This window comes from Choloepus didactylus, chromosome 2, assembly GCF_015220235.1.
Source record: "Choloepus didactylus isolate mChoDid1 chromosome 2, mChoDid1.pri, whole genome shotgun sequence".
Taxonomy (NCBI): domain Eukaryota; kingdom Metazoa; phylum Chordata; class Mammalia; order Pilosa; family Megalonychidae; genus Choloepus; species Choloepus didactylus.
The window spans coordinates 210,478,661-210,498,988 of record NC_051308.1 but is presented as its reverse complement, the minus strand read 5'-3'; the positions used below and the strand labels follow the sequence as shown (position 1 = coordinate 210,498,988).

General features: G+C 36.8%; 1 protein-coding gene across 24 annotated transcripts in view; it reads left to right on the top strand.

The window, feature by feature from the left end:
• Positions 1-20,328, top strand: part of MACF1 (microtubule actin crosslinking factor 1) — a 356,335-nt gene that overhangs the window by 175,355 nt on the left and 160,652 nt on the right. For all 24 annotated transcript variants that reach the window (XM_037827638.1, XM_037827637.1, XM_037827645.1 and 21 more), the window contains exons 6-20: positions 8,491-8,657; positions 9,461-9,573; positions 9,680-9,786; positions 10,347-10,466; positions 10,620-10,715; positions 11,457-11,584; positions 11,675-11,768; positions 11,974-12,128; positions 13,424-13,700; positions 14,730-14,858; positions 15,564-15,641; positions 16,279-16,440; positions 17,841-17,945; positions 18,597-18,692; positions 19,810-19,935. In XM_037827638.1, the coding sequence (XP_037683566.1) occupies positions 8,491-8,657; positions 9,461-9,573; positions 9,680-9,786; positions 10,347-10,466; positions 10,620-10,715; positions 11,457-11,584; positions 11,675-11,768; positions 11,974-12,128; positions 13,424-13,700; positions 14,730-14,858; positions 15,564-15,641; positions 16,279-16,440; positions 17,841-17,945; positions 18,597-18,692; positions 19,810-19,935 (1,953 nt within the window). The remainder of the gene's footprint in view (positions 1-8,490; positions 8,658-9,460; positions 9,574-9,679; positions 9,787-10,346; positions 10,467-10,619; positions 10,716-11,456; positions 11,585-11,674; positions 11,769-11,973; positions 12,129-13,423; positions 13,701-14,729; positions 14,859-15,563; positions 15,642-16,278; positions 16,441-17,840; positions 17,946-18,596; positions 18,693-19,809; positions 19,936-20,328) is intronic.

The following is a 20,328-nucleotide window of genomic DNA, read 5'->3' as shown; positions in this document are numbered from 1 at the left end:
TCCGCAGCTCTTACTTACAGGTTTTATGCTGTGATCTCAGGCAATCCTCCCAATTCAGGTTAGAGTATGATGAGTGGACGGTCACGTTTGTCCCCCTGCAGTTATTCCGGATTATTTACTAGCTGTTTCTGGTTTTTTGTTAGTTGTTCCAGGGGGACTACTTAGCTTCCATTCCTCTCTATGCCGCCATCTTAGATCCTCCTCTCTAAGTGTTTTTATCAAGAAAGGATGCTAGATTTTGTCAAATGCCTTTTCTGCATCAATTGCGATGATTATGTGGCTTCTCCCCCTTCATTTTGCTACGTTAATGGATTTTCTTATGTTAAACCATCCCTGCATACCTGGGATAAAACCCACTTGATCATGGTGTAGAATTCTTTTAATGTCTGTTGGATTCTATTTGCAAGTATTTTCTTGAGGATTTTTGTATCTATATTCATTAGAGAAATTGGTCTGTAATTTTCTTTTCTTTTATTCATAGAATGAGTTACATAGTGTTCCCTCCTCTTCAGTTTTTTGGAAGAGTTTGAGCAGGATCTTTTTAATGAACCAAGTTTTGGTTTTGTTAATGCTCTCTGTTTTCAGTTCTCTCTTTCATTTATTTCTGCTCTGATCTTTGTTTCTTTCCTTCTGCTTGCTTTGAGTTTAGTTTGACCTTCTTTTCTAGTTCCTGCAGATGTACAATTAGGTCTTTCATTTTAGCTCTTTCTTCTTTTTTAATGTAAACATTTAGGGCTATAAATTTCCCTCTCAGCCCTACCTTCGCTTCTTCCCGTAAGTTTTGATATGTTGTGTTCTCATTTTCATTTGTCTCAAGATATTTACTAGTTTCCCTTGTAATTTCTTCTTTTACCCACTGATTGTTTAAGAGTATGTTATTTAACTTCCATATATTTGTGGATTTTCCAGTTCCCTGCCTATTATTGATTTCCAACTTCATTCCATTGTGATCAGAGAAGATGCTTTGTATAATTTCAGTCTTTTTAAATTTATTGATACTTGTTTTGTGACCTAACATGGTTTTTCCTGGACAATTATCCATGTACCCTTGAGAAGAATATATATCCTGCTATTTTGGGATGCAATATTCTGTATATATGTCTGTTAGGTCCAGTTCATTTATCATATTATTCAAGTTTTCTGTTTCCTTATTGATCTTCTGTTTAGGTATTCTATCTGTGGATGAAAGTGGAGTGTTGAAGGCTTCAACTATTATTATAGAAGTATCTATTTCTCCCTTCAGTTTTACCACTGTTTGCCTCATGTATTTTGGGTCACTGTAGTTAGGAGTATAAATATTTATGATAGTTATTTCTTCTTGGTGGATTGCCTCTTTTATTAATAGTGTCCTTCTTCGTCTCTTCTAACAGCTTTTGACCTACAGTGTGTTTTGACTGATTCAGTATAGCTACCTCAGCTCTTTTTAGGTTAATATTTCCATGGGATATTTTAATCCATCGTTTCACTTTCAATCTGTTTGTATCTTTGGGTCTAAGTTGAGTTTCTTGTAAACAACGTATAGTTAGATCATGCTTTTTTATCCATTCTGCCAATCTGTGTCTTCTGATTGGAGAGTTTAATCCATTAACATTCAGTGTTATTACTGTAAAAGCAGTATTTACTCCAGCCATTTTGTCCGTTGGTTTTTAAATGTCATATCTTTTTTTGGTCTTTTTCCTTTATTGCAACCTCCTTTTCTGTATAGTTGATCTTTTGTGATGTATCTATCTGATCCCTTTCTCATATTTGTTTCTTAATATTTTTAAAATACTTTCTATGTGGTAACCCTGGGGTTTGTATTACACACCTCCATCTATAACCTACTAATTTGAAAAGAAACCAACTTAGCTTCAATAGCATATATGTTCTCTTCTCCCATACCCTTTGTTTCCCCTCTTTATGTTGTTTATGTCCTATATTACCTGTTTATATTTTGTGTGTCCATCATCAAGAAACAAGAAGAAAGCAGAATTAACCAGTTAATACTGTCGGAGGAATGTAACAGTTAAAGTTACAGTTAGAGCTTTGTTTAAGAAAGGACTTCTTTTCCTTTTTCAAAAAGTTTTACTTAATTGAAATTATCATTTCTAAAGAGTCATTTAAAAATTTGTAATAGTGATGTTGAGATCATGTTTGAAAAGAACCCGTGTCATTTAGAGATACATACTGAAGTATTTATGGAGGAAGTGATATCTGTGGGATTTATAATAATAGGGAAAGGATGAAGTGGGTGGAATGTAGGTGAAACAAGATTATCCATGATCTGATAATGGTTGAAACTGGGTGATGGATACATAGGGGTTCCTTATATGGTTCTATATCTGTATGTATTTGAAAATTTCCATTTCAAGTGGAAGGTAAAGAAAAATTGTTATATAATACATATATTGAAAAAGGGTTAATATCAAGGATATATGAAGTATAGTTAGAGTGTTTGGCTGGGTTCGAGTCCCAGCTACAGTACTTTAGATGTATACCTTGGGGTAAGTTCTTCAACTTCCCTGTGTCATAAATTCCTCATTTGTAAATTCAGGATAAGAATAGTTTAAGCTTTGTATTGTTGTTTGAAATATCTGAGTTAATAACAAGTAAATCACAATAAATGTTGGTTATTAATATTATTTACAGAATCCCTATGAATAAACAAGAAAAAGAGAAATAACTTAATGGAAAAATAGGGGAAAGCCCAGAAATAAGTAATTTACAAGTAAGGAAACCTAAAGGCCCAATACGCATGAGAAGACTCTTGCTCAGTAGTAATCAAGGAAATAAAAATCATTTATACCCATCTGATTGGCAGAAAATAAAAAGACTGAAAATACCAAATGCAGGCAAAGATGTAGAGTGTTAGGAAACCGTCTTCATACCCTGTTGATGGAAGTATAAATTGACGCTATTATCTGGAGAGTAGTTTGGAAATATTTAGTGGAATTGAAAAGTGCCCATATTCTATGATCTAGGATTTACATTCTAGTTATATTCCTTGGAGAGGCCTCCAAGTCTCTGAATTGAATACTGAAAGGAACATCCCCTGACCTTTATCCAACTTTGACGTTGGTAATAAACACCTCCTTTCTTTCTATAACCCCCACAAACACAGCTGCCTTTTGTAACTTCTTAAATGAAAGTTTTCAAAGTCTGTTCTTTCTCTCTAATGGGATAAAGACAGCTAGAAATATCAGGGCTTGAGAATCAAGTATCAGTCTGCTCAGAACATCTTGTCTCATTCCCTGAGATTTATAATAGAGTTTACAAAGTCCAAACTCCTCAGCCTGGTACTCGAACCCTCAATAATCTTTCTAATATTTTCTTCTATCAGTTCCCAAGTGTTTACCAAGTCAACACTTTAACCGTCTGCTATCTTGTTTCTACTTATCTCAATTTCCAATCTTTGTTTGCATTCACTTTCCACCTGGAATTTTTTTCTCCTTCTTCTTTATTCTGTAATATCTTCAAGGATAAGTTTAAATCATTCTTATTTAAGAAATCTTTTTGATCACTCCAGCCTACACTAATTTTCCATTCTGCTGAGATCCTATATTGGATATTACTGTCATTATTGTTCTTTTGAGCATTAAGTTACATGTAATTCTTTCATGTGACTTACCATGTATGACTAAATATAAGGTGAGTTTTTTTTTCCCCTCCAGAAATCAGCCTTTAGGAAAGAGGGAGTCACTTTATATTTGACTTCTTATAAAATCTTTCTTGTTACTGGGCTCTCAGTGACGTTGTAGTTAGTTCACGATAAAGGCTGAATGAATCTATTGCCACTGTCTGCTTGAAAGTGCTTTGGTGGCAAATGCTAGTTCAATCAATACCAGTTTTTTTTTTTGTTTGTTTTTTGTTTTTTTTGTTTTAGAGATCAACTGACATAATTTGTTAAGCAAAAAGAGAGCCCCACAATTTAAGAAGGTTTTAGTTTTTGCTCTTGGGAATACAACCTCCTAACTTGAAGTATTTCATGTAATTGTATAGAAGCCTTAATCATATTTAAACTTTTAAAAAGTCACTCACGTCTCTTTTAAAAAACACAAAGAACAAATGGTCATAATTTGGAGATCACAAAAATGCATCAATAGAAAGAATGAAAAAAAAAAAACCCACAACTAACCCAATGTTATGCAAATGGGTTCTTGTGGATTAGGATGAAATTTCCAGTGACGGTATGGATTCAGAAAAATGCTATATCTCAAAAATCTTAGAAATATAGATGATATTTTCTAGAAAATTTACTCAAAAAGTAGCTTTATTGATGACAAAGACATTGATGTCAAAGATGCATGTGAAGAATTTGAACAACACGGTTTATGAAATGTAAAGATAGAAAAAGCATTACTATAAAATTAATGCATATACATATGTGTATATGTGTACATATATTTCTAAAAGTTTATGTATTATCAAGGACCACAAAGCTCTGTGTCATTTGGGAAATTTTGAGATTGTCTTATATTTGGGGTAGCTTTATTTTAGCCAGATATGGCAAGTCTCAGCTAATTACTTGCAGGGCAAGCATGTCATAATTTTTCATTTTCCCCCTTTTTATCTGACTTTTACTTATATTTTAAATTTCAGCAAAGATGTTTCTGTCTCTGAGAAGTTCCCATCATTGCTAGTTTGGGGTTACATGCTTACCTGTTATGACATTGATCCCTTTATAATAACTTGTTTTCCTGATTAAAGTACTTGAGTTTGAGGGCTGAGCCTATGTTTTTATCTTGAGATATCAAGAATTCAAACACAGTTCCTAGAACATAATGTTTCAAAAGATGTTAAGTGAGTGAATAAATGGTGCTTGGCATAGTGTTAGATGAGATGATGTTCAACAAATACTTACTGAATTACTTAATTGTTAGGAAAACATTATGGTTTTGAAACTGCTTCAGAGGAGGTATTAAGCCTTGAGAAATGTGGGTTGGGAGAGTCACTCATTCAGGTAGACATGCAACGTCTGGAATGGCATCGAGGCTGTCCTCTCTCTCCACATGGCTTCCTTGCTTAAAGACCTGATGAGGGAGAAAGCTCCCTGAAACTAAAGCTGGATTTCTGCATTTGGAAGATTAAGGTAAAAGCTTCTGCATAGCCCAAAGGACAGCATTGTGTACATCACATGTGATTATTACATGAAGAGATGGATAAAAGCCAAATGTAATTACTTAGATGGTTGTGATGATAATCCCATTTTTCTCATCCAGTTCACACTCTAGGAAGGGTCCTAATCCAAATGGTATTTTTCCTTTCTCTGAGGGATCCAAATATTTCCCTGTCTCATTACAGCTATGTTGAAAATCTGAAGTAAAGCTGTTCATTTAACTATTTTCAGCATAATATACAGAGATACTATGATTGCCAGATAGGAGATGTCATCAGAGAAATTAACTGTGATTATACTGGGCACACAATATCAATTCACTAACTGGAATTTATTTTTTGAATAATGAACTCAAATACTTAGATTTCATTCTGCTTGCCCAGATTCCATCCCTTCTCATTTCAACAAATCTATTTCCTGTTCCCCCAAATATTTTGCCTTAATATTTATGTGAAGCAGCTACAGTGAAAGTGCTAGATGGGATATGTCAGTGATGTGGCATTTAACCATTAAAATGGGCAGATATAAATATTAAGGAGAACTGGAATAGACTTGGTGTAGTTAGAGGCTTTTTACACTGGGCTTACAGGATGATGACTTAGGTACCATGATCAGCTTTTCATTTCAGTAGCTCAGTCTCTTTCATTGTGCTTGGAGTTGATTGGATTTTACAGGGTTGACTCACAGTGAACAGACTTGCAAGAGATTGATTGGTATGAGTTAATTAATTTATAATATGAATTAAAACTGCCAAATGATAGAGCATTTGAGTCAGCTAATCTATATGGGAAGCAAATAATCTGAAGATCACCAGATGAACATGAGCCAGAGCAGAGAAGTAATGAGTGGAGGATAGGTTTGCAGAATGAGCTTATTAACTGAAATCATCAAGGTTTGAAAGCCTAATTTGTGCTGTAGAAATGTACCTGTCAAGGGGACTAGAATCTTGGAATCTGTTGGTTGGGGCCTCATTTTACCTGCATAGGCTCAAAGGCAGTATTTATTGGTTTTTCTTTTCTAGACTATGTGCAGGCTGCCCGTATTCTTTTATTCTCATAGTTTTCTTCACAGTTCTTAGTAACATTTATTAGCTTGCAGATTTCTTTTATATTGATAAAGTATTAGTTAGAATTCCTGGCCCTGTTTTTCCTGATTTTAAAATGCCTTCTGTTGAATTTGTAAATGTAGTATTCAGAGATTTGAAGGTGTCTTATTGTTGATTGCCCCCTTGTGCTGTCCACTGGGGAGACTACTACTTTGTCAGTACTGCACCTGATAGAGACAAGTAAGAGATTTCTGTTAACATTTCCAAGCCTTTCCTGCCTAAAACACCAAAAATTTTGCTAGATATGCTGTTTTATTATTATGGGAAGGCAATACATGTTCTCATTTATTGAAGCACAGTTAGGAACTAAGCTAATCACTTTACCTTAAATGACCATATGAGAAAGTTATTATCCTATTTTAAATATGGGGAAATGGAATGCAAGAAACTTAAATAGTTTGCCTGAAATTAAGTAATTTCCTAGCAAATGCCTCAGTTCAAACCCATATCTCATGACTTTCATGCTTATACTTTTTCTTTTTAATGAGATAATTTTATAGTTTTCATTATAAAAGTAATGTATGCTCATTATTTAAAGTCTGAAAAATAAAAAAGTAAAAAGAAAAAAAGAAAAAAGATCTATAGTCCCATTCCAAGAAAGACAACCCTTGTTAACAGCCCAAATTTGTTTGACTTTTATGTACTGCTTTGCATTTGTTAATTAAGTTTGCTGTCAAAAAAAGCAAACTGTCTCTGGATTCTAGGTGGGGTTTACCCCAAAATGTTTCTGTTTATTTGTATTTTTTAATAAGGCAAGTGATTTTTAATTAAAACATGTGAAGTGTCTACCATATGACCAGCAGAGCACTAGGTGCAATGGAAAATATACAGAAGGACCATGATCATTAAGTCTCAGAGTTGGAGGATATTTCTAGCTTCTGCTTGATTATGTCCAATGGTACAGTGCTTTCCCTTATAAGAGGCTGCTGTTCATTTTTAGATAGTTCTGATTATTAAGATATAGCTCCAGCTCCTTAGGAAACTTATAGTTTTGGGGAGATAAGATTAAATTATGAAAATAGCAGCCAATAATGCAAGATAATTAAATAATGATAAAACCATCAGTGCTATGGGAGTTAGACAAGTAAGAAATGAAGAAAGACTGTCATCCATACAAGTAAGAAGGTTATGTTGAACATACCGCTTTGCTTGGGCTAGATACTTTAAAGTATAATCTTATTGAATTATTACAGCAATCCTGAAAAGGTAGTAGGTGTTATTCCCACTTTACAGATGTGATAACTGAGGTACTACTTGCTGTTGGTGAAGCTGAGATTTGAATCCAGGTCTGTGTGGAATCAAAGGCATGTACTTTCTCACCTCCCACACTGCCATCTCTTTAAAGTAGGTCCTGTTCTAGATTTAGAGGATTTCTTAAAATAGTTTTTTTCTTATTATAAAAATGTACATGGTATACAGGATTTGGAAAATATAAAAATCACTGGTAATGCTAAAACTCAGAGATAACTGTGGTTACTAGTTTGGTGTATTTCTCTCCAGTATTTACATTCACATACATACATGCACATATGAATTATAAATAAATAAATAAATAAATAAATAAATAAATAAATATTTTGTGTATCTTTTATACGAAATTGAGGTTACTTATGTATTGTAGACATTATTTTGTTTGTACTCTTTTTCTTTTTATAAAATGTGACATTTTCCTATGTCATTGAAATGTTCTAAAGCATACATTTTAAGAGCTACAAAGAATTCTTCATGTGTATGTGCAATAATTTGTAACCAATCAATCCCTCTTTATAGTTGTTTACTATAAAATGTTTACCATGTTTTGATAAACATTCTTTATGAGATTCTTTGTATATATCGCTGATGATTTCCTATGAAAGTGCATATACATTTTAAGACTTTTGATTCAAAACTGCCATTGAGAAGTTATCCATTTATACTCCGACCAGGGCAGTATATGAGGATACCCAACTTAAAATAGTCTCCTCAACACTGAGTAGTATAATTAAAAAAAAATCTTTCCTAGTGTATTAAAATTCATCATGGGGATGCATGCACAACTATGTGATGATACTGTGAGCCAGAGATTGTATACTTCAAATGGCTTGTATGGTGTGTGAATACTTCTCAATAAAATTGCAATTCAAAAAATCTTTCCTAATTTGCTAGGTGAAAAATGTTCTCATGGTTTTAATATGCCTTTTTTTGCTAGTTTTTGATCCCCCTCTTCTTCTAAGAGTCATGTTTGGAGAAGAGTAGATTAAAAGACTTCATCTTATTTATACTCAATTAATCATGTCCTTTCTTTTGGCAGATCTCCGACATCTATATTAGTGGAGAATCAGGAGACATGTCAGCCAAGGAGAAGCTGCTCCTGTGGACTCAGAAGGTGACAGCTGGTTACACAGGAATCAAATGCACCAACTTTTCCTCCTGCTGGAGTGATGGGAAGATGTTCAATGCACTTATTCACAGATATAGGTAAATACGATGGAATTTTGTGTTCCTGAATGGGTTTCTTTTCATCTCTTATTTGTAAATAGTTATAATGCCATTTTCTCCTTGACCAGGAATCAAGGCTCTGATTCATTATTCATTTGAAAAAGACATGTTTTTTGAACTCCTACTGTTCTAGGCACTGGGGACATTTATAGCATTGAACAAAACAGTAAGCTTGCATGGAGGTTACTTTCTAGTGGGGAGAATAGGCAGTGAATAAATATATGCTGTTATACAGTGGTAAGTGCAGTGGAGGGACAGGGAGTTACAAGGGGCTATAGTATTTTGGACAGGGTGGTCAGAGACAGCCTATCTGATGATCACATTTGAGCAGAGCTGCGCGGGGGTGAGCCATGGAGACCTCTGGTGTCAGAGTGTTCCAGCTGGGGGAAACAGCAAATGTAAAGGGGGTTTATTTGGAATGGTTGAGGAACAGCAGGTGGCTGGAATGGGAAGTGAGGAGCATAGGAAGTTCAAATAACCAAGACTGAAATCATTGCATTCCTAAATGGTCATAAACATGCCCTTATTTTCACTCTGCACTTGTTTATGATACCTTTCCCATGAAATCCAGCAAACCTCCTGTTGTGTAAATTTAGAGTTAGGGGCATTGGATTCCTGGCATGTAATTAGAAAAGGGATTAGCATGTGTCTAAATCTTTTGCTTTCTTTCTAACTCATTCAATGTTTTTCAGTTCTGGGAACTTTAAAGAGGTGTTCTATGTGTGAAGTCATATTTGATGGGTAGGTAGTGACCTTTCACGTACCTTGGCGAACTTTTACAGACCTGATCTGGTAGATATGGAGAGGGTTCAAATCCAAAGTAATCGAGAGAATCTGGAGCAGGCTTTCGAAGTGGCAGAAAGACTGGGGGTCACCCGGTTACTAGATGCAGAAGGTGAGAGTTGAACTAACTTGAGTTAAGTTTTGGCATATATTTTCTATTCCTTCTTCTGTCAGATTCCTTTACTCTGACTGAGAAATTTTTGTCTTTTGTTTTGCAGATGTGGATGTGCCATCTCCAGATGAAAAGTCTGTAATCACTTATGTGTCTTCAATTTATGATGCTTTCCCTAAAGTCCCTGAGGGTGGAGAAGGGATCAGTGCTACGGTAAAAGAATATTTTCCTAAAATGCTTTATGACTTTGATTTATTTGGGCAGAAGGTATTGATTAGACAGTATTTCTTAATCACTTACTTTATATAGGGCCCTTTTATTCTGAGCAAACTGAATCCACATCATCTTTATTATACATGGATGTGTTGTACTGGGTCTCTGGGAATAAGTATAGATACTACTAATTTTATAGCATCTAGCACAGATCATGCAGTGCTAAATGCCAGAAAAGAATGTCCCTCCCATCCCCAGATATAATTCAAGCTGAGGCAGTGGTTTCTCAGCTTCTATTATCAACTCGATTAGGTTTATATTTTCTGACTGTATTTCAATAGCTTGGTGTGTAGCCTTTCTAGGTGTCAGGAAATTGAATTCCTATCTTGAGAGCCCTTGGGGTGTTTTGAAACTGAGACAAAGTGTTAACTTAGCAACTGTCCAGGCAATTAGAAGAAAAAGGATTTTATGTGGTTTGGGGTAGCTTGAGCTACTTTTTCATGTGCTTGTTTTAAATATTGCTAATCAGAGGGTGTGTGGTATTTACCTTCTGGCAATAGGAAGTGGACTCCAGGTGGCAAGAATATCAAACTCGGGTGGATTCCCTCATTCTGTGGATCAAACAGCACACAATACTGATGTCAGACAAATCTTTTCCCCAGAACCCTGTTGAATTAAAGGTAAAATCATGAACTTAAGGTATTTTTATAAATTTATTCCAGGGAGTAAGTGTCAGAGCTTGTTGGTGCTGGCTTCTTTCTGGGTGAGGTGGTATGAGAAGTTGGACCCTATTGCTTGCATTCATTCATGCATTCTCCAAATTAACTTCGTAGGCACTTTATAACCAATATATACACTTCAAAGAAACAGAAATTTTGGCCAAGGAGAGAGAAAAAGGAAGAATTGAGGAATTATATAAATTACTAGAGGTAAGGAAGCTTGTCCCTTATTGATACTTGGGGTTTGCTGCTTTGCATTGTTGTTGCTTCTTCCTTAGATAGTTTTCCCTGTGTCCCCATTCCAACTAATATTAACAGTTGTACCCTCAGGGTGACAAATATATCATTAATCTCAGTCTTTTCTTCAGTATTTGGGTTAAAAGGACAGTATCAGCCATCTGCATTTTTAAAAGGACCTATTGAAAAATGTTATACATTAATTCAGAATCCTTGAGCTTTGCGGATGAGTTTTCCTGCATCTCAGAGAGAAGTGAATTCTTTCCCTAGACTAAAAAGAAAAGGGACTTGCATGCAAATTTTTTTTGGTTTTCTTTGTGTGTTTTTTAAAAAACTTTAAAAAAAAAACACAACTTTTGATTTGAAAATAATGTAATTCTGGAGAATTTGAGGCTGTAGAGGGGGAATTTAACCTTTCCAGTTTGGGGATTATTGAGAGGACAGAAGGATTTATGGAAAATGTAGGAGTAGAAGAATTTAGAGCAGGCAGTCCCTGCATTTTAATGGTGATTTTTTTTTTACCCTCACCACATTTTTTGTCCTCACCTCTCTGATACTAAATATTTAATTGTTTTTCTCTGATTAGACAATGGTAAAAACTGCCAGGTGACTGGATAAAGAAGCAAGAAGTGATTTCCAAAGAATAAATAAAAACCCAGGCCTGAGGGTATGGCAGTGTTTTGGGACTGAAAGAATATCTCTGATTTTTTTTAGGTGTGGATTGAATTTGGCCGAATTAAATTGCCTCAAGGTTATCACCCTAATGATGTGGAAGAAGAGTGGGGAAAGCTCATCATTGAGATGCTGGAACGAGAGAAATCACTTCGGCCAGCTGTAGAGAGGTGGGTCCAGAGCCTGAGGGTAACCTGACATTTATATACTGGACTACTTTTGAATCCTGAGCTTGAAATATGATTTTTCTTTTATTTTAGGCTGGAATTGCTGCTACAGATTGCAAACAAAATCCAGAATGGTGCTTTGAACTGTGAGGAGAAATTGACACTAGCTAAGAATACACTGCAGGCTGTGAGTCTCTGACTTTTGTCTCACTTCTTGTATTACATGTTTTCCATGTCTCATTCTCTGCTCTAATAGTTGAAGTTAACAGTTGAGGAATCCAGCTATGTTACTTCCTTATTTCTTGGAATTGCAGTGGGCCCCTCAGTTTCCCCACTCTTGTGATAGGGAGCAATGGGAGTTTTCCTACTCTTATTCCTCCTTTCTGTCTCAGGATGCTGCTCACCTGGAATCGGGACAGCCACTAGAATGCGAGTCAGATGTCATCATGTACATTCAGGAATGTGAAGGTCTCATCAGGCAGCTGCAGGTGGATCTCCAAATCCTACGGGATGAGAATTACTACCAGCTAGAAGAGCTGGCTTTTAGGTGAGGAATAACAGATGCATGCAAAAGAGTGGCTTGCTTACTGCTGAGGCTCGTGTATCAAGAGTCAGGCATTCCCTTGTGCATTGTTGGTTGGAATGTAAAATGGTGCAGCAAAAAAGTTAAATATAGAATTACCATGTGACCCAGTAATTCCTCTCCTAGGTATATACCCAAAGGAATTGAAAACAGGGATCAAAAGAATAATTGTACACCAATGTTCATAGCAGCACAATTCACAATAGCCAAAAGGTTGAAACAAGCCAAATGTCCATCAATGGATGAGTGAATTAACAAAATGTGGTGTATATATATATACAGTGGAATCTTATTCAGCTATAGGAAGGAATGAACTGATACATGCTGCAACATGGATGGACATTTAAAACATTATGCTATGTGAATGTAGTAAAGCACTTAAGGTCAAATATTGTATGATGCCACTTATATGAAATATCTAGAATAAGCAAATTTTGGAGACAGAAAATAGATTAGAAGTTACCAGAGGAAGGGGAAAGGAGGTGTTATTGCTTAATGTTTATGGAGTATCTATTTGGAGTGATGAAAAAGTTTTTGGAAGTTGGAGGTGAGGGGCACTGCATTATGACTGTAATTCATGCCACTGAATTGTACACCTAAAAATGGTTAAAATGGGAAATTTTATGTTAAATATATACTACCACAATTTAAAAAACAAGTCAGGCATTGAATCATAACTTAGACCTTAGTGGTCACTGTCTTGGTGGGGCTTTAACAGGTATTTGGGGCAAAAATTTCTTGTGGTGTAGGACAGTTTCCTTATTGTAGACCCCTACCCACTAAGTACTTCTAGGATTCCCCAATCGTTGTGGCAATTTAAAATGCCTCCACATATTTCCAAGCACCTCCAGGAGTGTGGGTCTACAACTAGTTTAGAGGAAACCAAGACCCAGAAAGACCCAGAGAGGGTCTAAAGTGTGTCTAAAGTCACACATTTAGTTTATACAGAGCCAAGACTAGGGCCCACATTTCTTGGCCCCTGAACTATTTTTACTACTCACGAGTTTTATAAATAGGTATTGGTTTGCTTCCCTCCAATTAGCACTGTAATTTGGTGTTTGCCTCAAAGATGACTCTGAACTAGAAGACGATGTCAATAATACCACCTTACATTCATATAACACTTTTTCTTTTTCAAATACCTTTCTGATCTCACTTTTATTTCCACCACATCCTGAGACAATGTATAGGGAAGATTTTCTTTTTAAAAGCATGTTATAGATTTAAGTCCCTTCCTTCTTTCTCTTCTTCCATTTCAGAGTCATGCGTCTGCAGGATGAGCTGGTCACCTTGCGTCTAGAGTGCACAAACCTGTACCGGAAGGGCCATTTTACTACACTTGAATTGGTTCCACCCTCGACTTTAACCACTACTCATCTGAAAACAACACCATTGACCAAGGGAACCCATTCTTCTTCTACCTCCTGGTTCCGAAAGCCCATGACTCGGGCTGAACTTGTGTCTCTCTCCTCCTCTGAAGATGAAGGCAATCTCCGATTTGTGTATGAACTACTGTCTTGGGTAGAAGAGATGCAGGTGGGTGTATGTCCAAAATTCTTGTGCAGTGCACTAACGTTAACTGGATCCAGCAGCTTGTCTAATAATGCCAGGTTGTCACATGTCCCTTGGATGGATTCTCTTAATTACTGATATTGCCTGGGACCCAAGCCCCCTTCTTTTAAATCTTAAATGCATAGTGTCAGTTCAAATCCTGAAAATCCCCCACTGTGTAGTATAGACTTTTCTAGTTTGAAGACCTTTGGGAATCTGTTCCCTTTAGCTGTCTTTACTCTAAGTGGGAGCTTAGAAGCAAAATTGCCAGAGTCTATAGTTCTCAATTATCTTTTCTGAAATTCCCTCATTGGCAAAGAAGCTTTTTCTTCACTTTTCGTTGTTGATCTCCACTTGTTAAGTTTAAGCAAGGCCAATGTGTTTCACCTTCAAGGAGCACTATTCACATGTGTTCTAGGATAATGATTCAAATTTGATATTGTCCTTCTTATCCTTCTAAACCTTCTAACCCTATCATTTTGTATTAAATTCTTCCGATTCCCAGATGATGGATTTCCAATGTACCTATAAATAAATATATATAATGACAAAGTAACTTTTAAAATTATCTCCCATTGACCAGTAGTTGATACCATAAATAAAACTAAGTGTTTTCAGATATTTCTTTCTTATATCTGTTCTGATTGTGAAATTCAGAGGAGACTCCATAAACAGAAATGCTTAACATCTAAAGTTAAGCAATTTCAGCCCATGAAGAACCCTTCCTGGGTAATAAATTCAGGAATGTGTTTTCAAAATACTGCAGCAAAAAGCTGCCTTTACTGCTACAGTTGGTCAGGTTTCATCTCTAGCTTCTTGGGGAGTGATTAGGGCATATTTTTCTGAAAGAGGCTGTGGAATGATGGAGATGGTTTAGATGTCCTTTTGCCCAATCCTCTACTCCCAGTTCCCTCACCCAGACATTGATTCTGACCATTTTCTTTTCCTGCCAACACAGCAGTGAATATGTGTGTGTGTGTGTGTGTGTGTGTGTGTGTATTTTTTCCTTTTCAGATGAAACTGGAACGAGCAGAATGGGGCAATGACCTGCCTAGTGTGGAGTTGCAGCTGGAAACACAGCAGCTCATCCACACCAGTGTAGAAGAACTGGGCTCAAGTGTCAAAGAGGCCAGGTTGTATGAGGTGAGAAGCATTTAGAACCCACATTGGGGGTGGGGGTAGTATGCCCAGTGCAGCTGTTGTCAAGGAGAAGGGGGCTCTGGAAAACAATGATAATGATGAATGGCACTTTACAACAAATTCCTTTTTCATATGAAGTGTCTCTTTTAATCTTTGAAATAACTCTGTGTAAAAGGTATTTTTATTAACCCCTTTTTACTAAAAAGAAAAGTGATACGGAAGCTAAGGTCAAAATTGGTAAGTGGTAGCCCAAACTCGGGCCCTCTGCCTCCAGAGATTCATGCTCTTTCCACTTTGCAATCTGCCCGCAATAGAGAGCTGGTGTAGAGATACTTTATTCACCTAGACACTTTGCTCCCTCCCTCATTCTATCTTCCCATTTTCTATTTCAATTCCCCCCTTCAAAAAAGCAACTGAAGTGGTTGGAATCACGAGGGATGCATTTTGCTTAGAAAGCTCCCTGAATTGCTGGAAGCCCAAGACAGCAAGGTCTGTCATTCGTATTCACCCTGCTGAACTGTTGCCCACTTAGTGCTGCTCCATGCTGTAAAATCTGACCCAGGGATTTGTTGTCTAAGCTTTTCTTTTCTCAGAGTAACCAGTTCTTATCCATGTGCAGACACAGTATTTACATAGTTGAAACCATAACATAGATACAGTTTAGTTATTCTGTCTCTAATATATTTTATTTCATTCCTTTCTTATCAGGGAAAAATGTCCCAGAATTTCCATACTAGCTATGTTGAAACTCTTGGGAAGCTGGAAATGCAGTATTGTAAATTGAAGGTGAGTTTTAACTGATACTCTTATGCTCTCCTCATGGAAAATTTGGTTCCCTCCAAATAATTCTCTTCCCTAATTCAGAAAGCTCATGATTTGGCCCTGTTTTTTGGTTTTCTGTTTATTAGGTTACGTTGGTGACCACACAGTTGTTCCTATATATTATATAACATTTCCTCAATTTTCTTTATGGATCAGAAACCACTCTCCAAGAAAGTTTTAAGTAAGCAGAACCATCCTAGCTTTCATGCTTCACCAAAGCAATGGGTATACATGCTTTAAGACACTCAAGACTGGAGGTTTGAGATTGGGAGAAAGAGACTCCCTTTCTACATCTTGTTCATCATTCCAGATATCAAAATTATCCAGAGTAGGACAGAGCCAGGGTCATTATTTATCCAGGGAGCCCCACAAAGGCCTGGTGAGTTCTAGCTTCCAGCTAGGATTAAAGATGGTGCTGGGAGTTCTATACACAATTCTGATCCTTTATACTGAACTAGAGTCCATGGAGGAGAACCGAGGGATAGAAAAGCAAGGCTAAATTCATGTCCTCGGTTATTCCTTGATATGATGTCCAGTGTTCTTCTGTCATCTACATATGTGTAGGCTAGCAATTTAACCTTGTCATTCTTGCTTTATCTAGGAAACTTCTAGCTTTCGGATGAGGCACCTTCAAAGCTTGCATAAATTTGTCTCCAGAGCTACAGCTGAGTTGATCTGGTTGAATGAGAAGGAGGAGGAGGAACTAGCATATGACTGGAGTGACAATAATCCCAATATTTCAGCCAAGAGAAATTACTTCTCTGTGAGTCTAGCACAATGAGCTTGTCATATTTATGTAAGGAGACAGAGGGGCTAGTCTGCTGAGGCTTTGGGTTTTGGGATTTGCTGTCTATTAGGTAGACATGGGCACCCTGTTCAATGACTCTTTGTGCATTTGAGAAGGGTATATTTGTGATAGAGGGAGTAGAGCCCTAGAATTAATGTATTTAGAATGCATTTAGAAAGACAGTGTTTTGGGTGGCTGGTGCAGCACTCTGCAAGTTGAGTCATTTCAGAAGTAATAGAGCCTTCTGATTTGGAGTAAGACCTAAGTTCAAATTCTTATTTCTTCATCTGCTAGCTCTGTGACCTTGAGAAAGTCATTTAATCTCTCTATGCCTCTGTAAAATGGGATCATTATCACCACTTCAAAGGGTTGTTATAAAGATTGTGTAACATTTAATTAGCTGATATAGGCAAAGCACTCAGCACAGGGCTTGGCACATAGAACACACTTAGTAATAGCTCTATGACAATGATAGTTAGTTCTCTTACAGTTGTTCTTGTTAATGGTGTTGTTCAACTGTGGTATATTTGTGATTTTTCCCAAATTCTGAATTCTGTTTAATTCATTTAATAATTTTTGTCCTCAAAAACAATTTTTTTTCTGTTTTTAGTATTTCTCTATATATAGTCCTAGAGGATTTTGTAAACACTATGAAAAGAAGCTTTTTTTTTTTTTTTCTTTTTTTAATACTTTAAATACTTGGAAGCCAATTCCTTTGATCTAAGGTTCTTAAAAAATATGTTTTTCCTGGTTGGAGAATGGAATATGATTCTTCTGACATGAAGAAAGAATGGGTAGCATAATAAATGATCTGTATAAGAATCGAAGTTAGGCTATAACAGAGATTTAAAGAAAAGTCCTCTGAAAGCATCAAGGAGAGAGGAATAAAATCCAACTGTGAGGAGCAGTACCAGCTTCACAGAAGAGCTGGCACTTAAATTGGGTCCTGTGGTATGAGTAGAATTTAGAATCAGGGGAGGGCATTGCAGGCTAGGGAAATAATTTGAGCAAAGCCAGCCTGTCAACGATACTGGTGTAACTAGTGTGTCATGTACTATGTATTGTGTAGGTGGGTGCTGGCATGAACTATTCACTCAAGCCAAGTTATCTCCTTTCTCTGACCCCAGTGCAGAGAATGTCTCCCCACTTTAGTCAGGACTAGCTTAAGTCCTATATCCTTTGTGAATCATTCTGCAATAATTCCAGTATTTCTGCCCTTCTCTGAAATGCTCTGGCATGTACACTTATACTTCTCATTTTGGCATTAATTCTGTATTGTAGTCTCCTTTAATGTACATCAGGGAACATGGCTTTTAATTTATTGCTACCCCTCTCTGAATAAGTACTTATTGCATAAAACTGAATTCCATTTTCAGGAGTTGACCGTGGAACTGGAGGAGAAACAGGATGTGTTTCGGTCTCTACAAGATACAGCAGAACTGTTGTCACTTGAGAACCACCCAGCCAAGCAGACTGTCGAGGTAGTTGACTTGAGAATGAGTAAGAGCCATGTGCTTGTTGGAGAAGTATTAGATCAGAGACTTTCTTCCCCTGAAAGAATTGGAGATAGTGTGAGGGATCATTTATCTTAAGTCTTTTCCCTTTTCATCCCAGAGTTTTCTGGTAGACACACACACACACACCACCACCACCACCACCACCACCCCCCCAAAAAAAAAAAAAAAACTGCAAACAGTTTTGATAGTCTAAGGAAAATACTAAGAGAAACAATAGGAGGAAAGATGACCCCTGACTTTATGGGGCAAAGTGGCTTGTACCATTTTCTTTCAAGTAATTGTCCAGACAGAACCCACCTCTTATTGGATGGTGCCTTTGCCCAGAGAAGAGAGATGATTGAGGAAGCTAGGAGGTATTTATACATGCCTGGGTTCTCTTGGCCAGATCATTACATTGGAAGAGGCCTTTTCTTTGTAACTCCTTCTAACAAAACTGTGTTGGGTAAAAAGCAGGTCTCTTTTTCATGGAAAGCATTGAACCTATACCAGTCAGTTATCTCCATGTTTCTTCTGTTGGCCTCTCTATCATTATCAGAGTTGCACTTAGAAAAGACCATTACACATAAGAATTGGGTCTGTTAAATTCATGCCCTTCTGTTTGCTGGATTGTTGCAGGCTTACAGTGCTGCTGTACAGTCCCAGTTGCAGTGGATGAAGCAGCTCTGCTTGTGTGTTGAGCAGCATGTGAAAGAGAATACTGCTTACTTTCAGGTATAGAGGCTTTGTATTTGTGTGTGTGTGTGTGTGTGCCTGTCGATGTCTCTCTGTATATGTGTGAGCATGTGTGTACATCAGAGAGGATAAGGGAAATAACCTTTTTCATTTGGGTCAGAGATTGTTCATGTGTGGTGAGGGTAAGGCTAGAAACATGTCTATATTAGTTAGCTTTTATTGTATAAAACACCACCCAAAAACATAGTTGCTTAAAAGAATAGTCATTTAGTTAGGTCATGATTCTGTGGGTTGGCAGCTCAGCCTGGGTTCATCTGAGTGGTTCTTTTCATCTTGCCTTGGTTTACTTACAGGTAACTGGTTGGTCCTGAATGGCCTCAGTCACATGTCTGACAGTTGGCAGGGTTGATGGGGATAAAAGGTCACATGTCTCTAGCATCCAACAGGCTAACCTAGGCTTCTTCACAAAGTGGCTCTGCTCCACTAGCAGCAAGAGAGAGTCTTAGTGCACAAGCACTTTTTTTCTGCCCTTGTCATGTTAGCTAATGTGCCATTGGTCAAAGCAAGTCATAATGGCTAAGCCCAGATTCAAGGGGAGGAGAAATAGACTCCACTTCTTGATGGGAGTAGCTGTAAACTATCACGAACATTTCTTTTCAGTCAACCACAATATGAAAGTATATACTGTTTATTTTCAAGTGAGGTCATGGAAGGAGGAAATAAGCTGTTATCTGTTTGTTTTTGTTCTAAATTAAATAATCTCCCTGATCATTTTATATTCATATCAGTGAATTGAAACATATTTAATCCCTCAACCTTTAAGCTTTTCATGAAATGTACCTTGCAGCCAAGTGCTGTTACTAGTCAGAAGTTGAGAGGAAAGAGCAGTGATTTCTGAGGGTGGGAAGCACATTAAATTTTCTATAGGATTTAGTAGGCATTGTGATAGTTATTACTAATATTTTAGTGACATGGCACTTTAAGTTCTCCAATTTATAATTCTGTGGCCTTTATAACCAACTATGACTAATATCTGTCTACAGTGCAGTGTAATCAGCTATGCTCAGCTCTGTACCATAAGATTGTTCTTTCTTAGTTAACTTCTCATTGTTGTGATATATTGAATACAAAGCAATCCTTCCTTATATCACCACAGTTCTTCAGTGATGCACGAGACCTAGAATCATTTCTGAGGAACCTCCAAGACTCCATCAAACGAAAATATTCCTGTGACCACAATACCAGCTTATCCCGCCTTGAGGACCTGCTCCAGGACTCCATGGTGGGTGTTGCATCAGTGGGGAGTTTACTTCTGAAAAACATAGTAAACCATATCAAATGCTGCTGCTTATATCCTTGAAAGCTCCAGGGCAATGTTACAAATGTTACAAAGTTCGACTCACATTCAAATACAATTTAATAGATTTTGTTTCAATCTTTTCTTTCCTTAAAGAAGTTGCTAATAAGGTTCCTATGTTAATTCAATAGTTGGAGCCAAAGATGAAGTAAAGAACATGAAAAATAGGATTGAAAGGGATTAGCTGACATCCCAGTTTTTCTTTTACGCTTTCATACAAAAGAGAATTAAAAAACAAAACAATGAATTAGACATGAGCCAAATTTTTCTTTCTTGGTAATTTTCTTTTGATGATGGAAGGGTATTAAAAAATTGATT